Source organism: Brassica napus, chromosome A1, assembly GCF_020379485.1.
Source record: "Brassica napus cultivar Da-Ae chromosome A1, Da-Ae, whole genome shotgun sequence".
Classification (NCBI taxonomy): domain Eukaryota; kingdom Viridiplantae; phylum Streptophyta; class Magnoliopsida; order Brassicales; family Brassicaceae; genus Brassica; species Brassica napus.
This window is the reverse complement of record NC_063434.1, coordinates 23,777,620-23,786,811: the sequence shown is the minus strand read 5'-3', so window position 1 is coordinate 23,786,811 and position 9,192 is coordinate 23,777,620. Positions and strand designations below refer to the sequence as shown.

Here is a 9,192-nt window from a genome sequence, read left to right as displayed (position 1 = left end):
TGTTGTGTTGGATCCAGGACCAGAAATGGACCGTGGTAAGGGAAAAGCACCATGAGGACCGCGGCCATGGGAAGATGTGTGGTGATTGGGTTGATTCTGAAAATTGTGTGATTATTGTAGCCTATTGTGCAACTTGTGAACTTATGCGATTCTAGTGTGTGTTCTATTTATTAGGATGATGAATGATGTATGAACCTTGGTTAATATCTATGAAATATCTATTTGCACTAGTTGTGGTTTGTTTGTTTAAGTGTGAATGTTGGAACCTCCAAAACTCTGAAAAAGACTTAGAATGAATTAACACTCGAACTTGAATATTAAAGATGGAACTGGTTGTGTTGTTTAGTGAGGCCGCGGTCTGGTTGGATTGAGGAATCCAGGATCGGGTCTTACATTTTGTGACAACCCGCCCCGTGGGACTACCCGCCCATGGGCCCCAGGCTCACAGCGCTGCAGCGCACCGACCCCAACCCCTCTATTATGAGTTCTCTCTAACTCCATAATTAGGTTGTTGGTGAGCCTCGAACCCAGGACCTCACCCTTTAACAGCATTCCCACAGGACAAGCTGTCACCAATTGATCTGCAGATCAATTGGTGACAGCTTGTCCTGTGGGAATGCTGTTAAAGGGTGAGGTCCTGGGTTCGAGGCTCACCAACAACCTAATTATGGAGTTAGAGAGAACTCATAATAGAGGGGTTGGGGTCGGTGCGCTGCAGCGCTGTGAGCCTGGGGCCCATGGGCGGGTAGTCCCACGGGGCGGGTTGTCACAAAAAAAGTCGACTTTTTTTTGTGACAACCCGCCCCGTGGGACTACCCGCCCATGGGCCCCAGGCTCACAGCGCTGCAGCGCACCGACCCCAACCCCTCTATTATGAGTTCTCTCTAACTCCATAATTAGGTTGTTGGTGAGCCTCGAACCCAGGACCTCACCCTTTAACAGCATTCCCACAGGACAAGCTGTCACCAATTGACAGATCAATTGGTGACAGCTTGTCCTGTGGGAATGCTGTTAAAGGGTGAGGTCCTGGGTTCGAGGCTCACCAACAACCTAATTATGGAGTTAGAGAGAACTCATAATAGAGGGGTTGGGGTCGGTGCGCTGCAGCGCTGTGAGCCTGGGCCCATGGGCGGGTAGTCCCACGGGGTGGGTTGTCACACGGTCGCTACGTAGCGACCGAGCGGGACGATCGCTCGGTCGCTACGTAGCGACCGAGCTTTGGCTCGAGCTCGGTCGCTACGTAGCGACCGAGCGGGACGATCGCTCGGTCGCTACGTAGCGACCGAGCTTTGGCTCGAGCTTGGTCGCTACGTAGCGACCGAGCGGGACGATCGCTCGGTCGCTACGTAGCGACCGAGCTTTGGCTCGAGCTCGGTCGCTACGTAGCGACCGAGCGGGACGATCGCTCGGTCGCTACGTAGCGACCGAGCTTTGGCTCGAGCTCGGTCGCTACGTAGCGACCGAGCGGGACGATCGCTCGGTCGCTACGTAGCAACCGAGCTTTGGCTCGAGCTCGGTCGCTACGTAGCGACCGAGCGGGACGATCGCTCGGTCGCTACGTAGCGACCGAGCTTGGCTGAGCTCGGTCGCTACGTAGCGACCGAGCGGGACGATCGCTCGGTCGCTACGTAGCGACCGAGCTTGGCTGAGCTCGGTCGCTACGTAGCGACCGAGCGGGACGATCGCTCGGTCGCTACGTAGCGACCGAGCTTTGGCTCGAGCTCGGTCGCTACGTAGCGACCGAGCGGGACGATCGCTCGGTCGCTACGTAGCGACCGAGCTTTGGCTCGAGCTCGGTCGCTACGTAGCGACCGGGCGGGACGATCGCTCGGTCGCTACGTAGCGACCGAGCGAGACAGATGCTCGGTCGCTACGTAGCGACCGAGCTTGGCTCGAGCTCGGTCGCTACGTAGCGACCGAGCTGTGTGCATGCTTGGTTGCCGCGTATCGATCGAGCTTGGCTTGTCCGCGGTCTGATTTCCATACTCGAGCTTGTCCGCGGCCGATTTGGATACATGTCCGTTGCCTTCGGACAATCGGTATTTAGTGGTTCGATTGAGATTTGGACGATATTTTACTGCAAGGCTGTTCGTAAAGATATCTTACGAAGATTACTTTTCGTAAAAACGGTTATGCTGATTTTTACGGACTTTCAGACATTGATTCCGTCGTGACCGATTTTGACCCCAACACTGAACACGAAAACTACGGGGATAAGGTCTATTGATTTTTCGTGTATAAGAAGTTCTAACCATAAGAAGGAAAGAAAGTGGTCCCAGGGAGATTATATGAACTAAATCTATTGTTTCTTTGCTTTCGCAGGTCGATGCGCGAGATATCCCTCTGTTATATCTCGAGACGAAGGTGAAGTCCTAATCTTTCAAGATTGAAACATAAACGAAAGATGTGTCTGTTTTTGATGTTTCACTATATATTTATCTCTCAGATTCAAAACGCTCCTGTGGGGTCACCTCAAAGACAAGAAGCTCAGAAGAATCTGCTTGAGGAAATAAATCACAGGAAACAAATCGATCAGAACATTATAGAGATTCTTAGACTTTCACTCAAAAAAACCGATGTCTTAGATCTCTTAACTTCCACAAGAACAACAGGACAACCTGTTGTAGATGATTGGGACTGCTACAAGACTCTGGTAACAACCCCTTATCAATTATTGTTACTTGTGTTCCACTTAAAGACCCTTAAAACAAATATATACTGAATAAAACATCACAGGTTAAAAGTTTCAAGAATCAATGTGGAGCAAAGATGGAATACGATATGAAGTATGCAGGAGCACTTGCCAATATCTGCAATATGGGAGTGGATGTGAAGAAAAGTGTTGCAGCTATTGAAGAAGCTTGTGCCCATTAAATTATATGCAAAAAATAATATTGTGATCGCCTTATAAATATGAAAGTTATTGCATAACATTTGATTGTGTGGAGATGGTTGATGCCTATTTTACTTGATAACGCGAAAGTCTTGGTCTTAAATTGGATTCATAGTATAATAACCTCGTACCAATTCTAGTTTCAAGAATTCACGCGAAAGTCTTGGTCTTAAATTGGAGAATGAGTAAGTGATCGGATAAGGCTCGGCGGCACTCGAGTCAACATCTCGTATTCACGTGTTATGCTTTACGGTTTACAGTTCTACAACCTTGAACCGGAGCAGCTGATTAAATCCTCATATATACTGGTGAACGGGACAAACCGCCAGTCCCAAAATATCGGTTACGACTTTTGCTGCAGACCAAAAAACCCAAAGGATAAACCCTGAAGTTTAAATTTTTTGTTGCCATAAATGTTACGTAACATTCATTTTTGCAGAGAATGTTCAGTCGAAGCTAGAATTTGATCAGTACTTCCATTGAGTGTTTTTTTTTTCATTTTAATGGATTAAATTAAGAATGATTATGTTATTTTACTATTATATGGTTTTATCAACCCATATTGTAATTAAAATGTTTTGCAAAATAAATAATAATATATCTCATCGGTCATTTGATAAATTTTGTGATTGTCATTTATCATTCTACATAATTTAAGTATAATATTTTATTTTATATTTGAATTAAAAAAATTAAATTATTATTATCGTTAATATAATTAATTTTATATAATTTTAGTTTTTGCTTATCAATTAAAGCTAAATTAATTTTAGTCTCTAATTATATTTTATGATAATTATAATTGAATTAATTAATTTTCTGCAATAAAATTTTCAAAGATTCTGAAAAGTTTTTATTAGAGTTTATAGTGATTGAACTGGTGGTATGTTAAGTAAACCGGTATAGAAAGGAGTATAAAATACATGTATACGGTGTAAAATACAGATAAGAGAATACAATACATTTTCTTTCGATCGTAACAAACTCTCTCTTCCTCACTGGAGCTCGTATTGTAATATGGTATTGCAAAGGGCTACACACAGTTGGAGGGCTTAGACTACTTGGATACATTCTCGCCTGTTGCTAAGATTGGCACTCTATGTCTTCTTCTGAGTGTTGCCGCAGCTAAAAATTGGTCCATTTCGCAGTTGGATATCAACAATGCCTTCTTCAACGGTGACCTTGATGAAGAAATTTACATGCGTCTCCCTGAAGGTTATGAAGAAATCACTGGCAAGAAGTGTCCTCCCAACTCGGTGTGTAAGCTTCATAAGTCTCTATATGGTCTTAAGCAAGCTTCCCGTCAGTGGAATCAGAAGCTGTCTAGTGTAATTCTCGGTGATGGGTTTACTCAAACGCATTCTGATCATTCCCTCTTCATCAGATATGTCGACCACGTCTTCTTGGCTGTTCTTGTCTATGTTGATGATATTCTAAACCGCCAACCTTCAAATACCGGTTACGACTTGCTGCACACCAAGAAAACCAAAGCATAAACAATAAAGCTCAAATTTTGCAGAATGTCCACAGTCATAAATAATCTGAAATGCTTTTTTTTAATATCTAAATCATAATCTGAATTTTTTTCTTTCTTTTATATTTAAACTATAATTGTGTGTTTAGTGGGTCTTTACCTGGAGATATGACAAAAGCTGTTCTTCTCCACTTGAAACAATAAGGTCTGCATACTCCACACTTGTTATATTTCCACAAAAATGAAAAGGCTAGATATTCTTACAAAAAACAAAAAGACTAGAAAGAAGACATTCTTTAACCCGAATGGATTTTATATGTATTTACTATATCATAGATATTGCTACTTTAACCACCAGGACACAAGATTCTTGGTACTGTATATGTCACACGGCTTAAAATAATATAGAGTCAGCAGGCTTCGAACAATAATATTAGGCAACATTCTTCGAACAATTAATCAATCAAAGGACGCAAGATCTTTTATATATGTTGCTTCTCTGTTTCTCCAAGCAAAAGTTTGCCTGAATTCAGTTACAAAAAAAAAAAAAAATTTGCTTGAATTATATAACAACCATGTGTACTCATCTTACGATCCACTGTTTCTCTGTCTCTCTTTGTGCATCTGAATTTCCTTGTGAAGAAATTATCGGCTAAAAATCAAGATATATCGTATAAAAACCTTATGTAGATCACAACAATTACGATTACGATTACGATTTCAATACGTTATAGTTATTCTTAAAATATCATAAGAGTGTGTGACTTTGTTTTAATTGTTCAGTAAGCTATTGATCAAATGAAAAATGGATCTTAAAACATCTACTAGCAACATTTGCAACCAAAAATCTGAGAAACTCTTCTTTGCAACGAGTAATCAGCTTGCATTGCAAGGTCCATCTCCATGTCCTCGCCCGTGACAGTTGTAATGAGAAGAATAAAAGCAGCTCCAATGAAAATATACTAAAAAATATCTAAGACTTAAAATGTAACTAAAATAAATGAAAATTTTAAATTTAAATCAAAAGCTTAACAACTGTTCCTCTGCACCCATCTTATTAGAACCTCATGAGAACCCTTGGCAAATGACACAGGTCATTTTATAATTGACAATTTTTTTGTCAATAAAATAAAATCACCTACTCTTATACTTATATGATATTAAAAAATATTTTATATATTTTTATAAATATTAAAATAAATATCTATCTAACAAGATTCATATTCATAGTTTAAATTGAAAATTGAGTTTGAAGTTATATAATAGTATATTAAGTTTTTAATTAATGTAATAGTACTAAAACTAAAAAAATTATATTAAGATTCCATATGTTAAAAAAATTATATAGATTTATTTAGTTAAGATAAGTTTATATTATTGACATACTTAGTGAGTATCTCACCAATAAGATTGCTCTAACAGCTCTTGTGTTCCACAATGCTGACTGAACCATCCTTCAAGAACACCGTAATGGTGAGTCCACATCTTCTTCTTTTTTTCAGCCAAAACACATTACCTTCAACAAACAACCAGAGAAGAGTAAGCTTCAACAAAGTAGCAGCAGATTATTATTAGACTAGAATATGATTTTAAATACCAACTAGATCTCGATCCGCCCAAACCGCGCGGGTTTTTTGTTTTCATTTATTTTATATAAATATTTTATTTTTAATTTAAAATGGTATATATTATAATATATGTGTCTATCAATTTTTAAAACATAATAAGTTTACGGTGTATTTTTTATTGAATAGATTGTTTCAAACTTTCAACATGTATTTGTATCTTCTTCTATATATATATTTTCGGATTATTATTTTCATTGTTAAAATCGTAATATATATACACATTAGTTAATATTGTTTATTGTCATATTCAAAGATATTGTAACATTTCAAAAATTTAGAAAGTTTCTTAAAAATTAAACTTTTCGCTTCATAGATAGATTATATTATCGAGTAAATAATTAAACATTTAATTTTTGTTTTATTTAATTTTTAAAATAAACATATAGTTTAAAATTTGTTTCATTGGTTAAGGTAGTAAGATTAATCGTTGTTAGATATATAATTTGTTATTAAAAAAAAATCTTATAATTTAAAAGTTAACATCGACAAATAATTAACATATGGAGGTATAATATTACAACATTAAATTATATCTATTCAATTATACTATCTATAAATCAAATGAATCATCTATTGTTTAAATCCAATTATTCATAGCTATTAAAAATTTTGGTATGCCTAAAAATTTAAATGATAAGCTTAGAGATTAAATGTAACATGAACTTTTTAGGAATATGTCTATTAGGTCCATTTTAAAAAAAATCACACATGAACCAGGTTATGACTTCTGTTTTAATATATAAGATTATGATCATGTAGACAATCAAAACACCAATGTTATCAAAAAGAAGATCTGTTTTTGAGGCAAAACCCTTCCAGGGTTGCCAAAAGAGTTACCCATTAGACCACCATAAGAACGACTTTTCCTAATCTTAGTACACTTAAAGCAAGACATCAATCGATGCATCGGTCAAAACAGCCCATGAAAACCGTGCCACTAAATGAAGCTCCATGAACTCATTGTATAAGCAACTCTGTCTCCTTGAAATTTGTAGGCACTAATGGAGATGGTCTAACAGATGGTCTAAAAGAGCAGCAATTCGTCAGACAAGGAAGAACTCCTCATTGATTTATAGGAAAAAAGTTGCCATCATACAAATCAATTTATATATATATATATATATATATATATATAATATATAATATATAGCCTATTTATGCCAATATCTCAAAAAGAAGCTAGCAAACAAAAGCAATAACATTAATACGCAAATTAAATACTACGTTGATATCAGCAGTTAAAATTATGAGGACTTTGTGGCGTTGTGGTTAATAGTATTGAGTTACTTTTTGCATCCACAGACTCAAACTTTAATACGCAAACGACTCAAAGAAATTTCTATATAAACGAGGTTATATACTACGGTATTCAAGAACATCAACCGCAAGAGAAAAAAAAAAAACAGTCTTTAGAAGTCTTATTACGACAATGTCTTTTCTTGGTCATACAAGTTCTTGTTTTTTCTTTAGCTCTGCTTTATTTTCTCAGCAGAATCTCGCAAAACCACACTATTTGATACATGAAGCGCTGAGACAGCTGAACACGAAACCTACGGGTTGGGTCTATTGATTTCACGAAGAAGTTCTAACCATACGAAGGATTCAGATTTAGTGACTAACGGACAGTATTGTATCTTTGTCTTTATAAAGAAGCGCGATAATCCCTGTTATATCTCGAGAGAAGGAAAGAGCTAAGAAGTTGAAACATAAACGAAAGATGTGTCTGTTTTTGATGTTTACACATTATTTATGTTCATCGAAGCTAGAATTGATCAGTACTTTCCATAGAGTGTTTTTGTTTTCATTTTTAATGGATTAAATTAAGAATGATTATGTTATTTTACTATTATTGGTTTTATCAAAAAAATTGTCTTAAAATGTTTTGCAAAATAAATACAATATATCAATCGGTCATTTGATAATTTTGTATTGTCATTTATCATTCTACATAATTTAAGTATAATATTTTATTTGTATTTGAATTAAAAAATTAAATTATTATTATCGTTATATAATTAATTTATAATAATTTTAGTTTTTGCTTATCAATCAAGCTAAATTAATTTTAGTCTCTAATTTATATTGTATGATAATTAAATTGAATTAATTAATTTTCTGCAATAAAATTTTCAAAGATCTGAAAAGTTTTTATTAGAGTTTATAGTGATGTGAACCGGTGGTATGTTAAGTAAACCGGTATAGAAAGGAGTATAAATACATGTATACGGTGTAAAATACAGATAAGAGAATACAAATACATTTTCTTTCGATCGTAACAAACTCTCTCTTCCTCGCTGGAGCTCGTATTGTAATATGGTATTGCAAAGGGCTACACACAGTTGGAGGGCTTAGACTACTTGGATACATTCTCGCCTGTTGCTAAGATTGGCACTCTATGTCTTCTTCTGAGTGTTGCCGCAGCTAAAAATTGGTCCATTTCGCAGTTGGATATCAACAATGCCTTCCTCAACGGTGACCTTGATGAAGAAATTTACATGCGTCTCCCTGAAGGTTATGAAGAAATCACTGGCAAGAAGTGTCCTCCCAACTCGGTGTGTAAGCTTCATAAGTCTCTATATGGTCTTAAGCAAGCTTCCCGTCAGTGGAATCAGAAGCTGTCTAGTGTAATTCTCGGTGATGGGTTTACTCAAACGCATTCTGATCATTCCCTCTTCATCAGATATGTCGACCACGTCTTCTTGGCTGTTCTTGTCTATGTTGATGATATTCTAAACCGCCAACCTCCAAATACCGGTTACGACTTGCTGCACACCAAGAAAACCAAAGCATAAACAATAAAGCTCAAATTTTGCAGAATGTCCACAGTCATAAATAATCTGAAATGCTTTTTTTAATATCTAAATCATAATCTGAATTTTTTTTCTTTCTTTTATATTTAAACTATAATTGTGTGTTTAGTGGGTCTTACCTGGAGATATGACAAAAGCTGTTCTTCTCCACTTGAAACAATAAGGTCTGCATACTCCACACTTGTTATATTCCACAAAATGAAAAGGCTAGATATTCTTACAAAAACAAAAAGACTAGAAAGAAGACATTCTTTAACCCGAATGGATTTTATATGTATTTAATATATCATAGATATTGCTACTTAACCACCAGGACACAAGATTCTTGGTACTGTATATGTCACACAGCTTAAAATAATATAGAGTCAGCAGGCTTCGAACAATAAT

At 36.8% G+C, this 9,192-nt stretch overlaps 1 protein-coding gene across 1 annotated transcript; it reads left to right on the top strand.

Annotated features, from left to right (window-relative positions):
• Window positions 1–2,201: 2,201 nt before the first annotated feature.
• Window positions 2,202–3,141, top strand: LOC125577075 (vacuolar-processing enzyme delta-isozyme-like). The gene is made up of 2 exons (XM_048737781.1): window positions 2,202–2,653; window positions 2,737–3,141. The coding sequence occupies exons 1-2, from the start codon at window positions 2,405–2,407 to the stop codon at window positions 2,872–2,874; spliced, it is 387 nt and encodes a 128-aa protein (XP_048593738.1). The 5' UTR covers window positions 2,202–2,404; the 3' UTR covers window positions 2,875–3,141.
• Window positions 3,142–9,192: the final 6,051 nt, after the last annotated feature.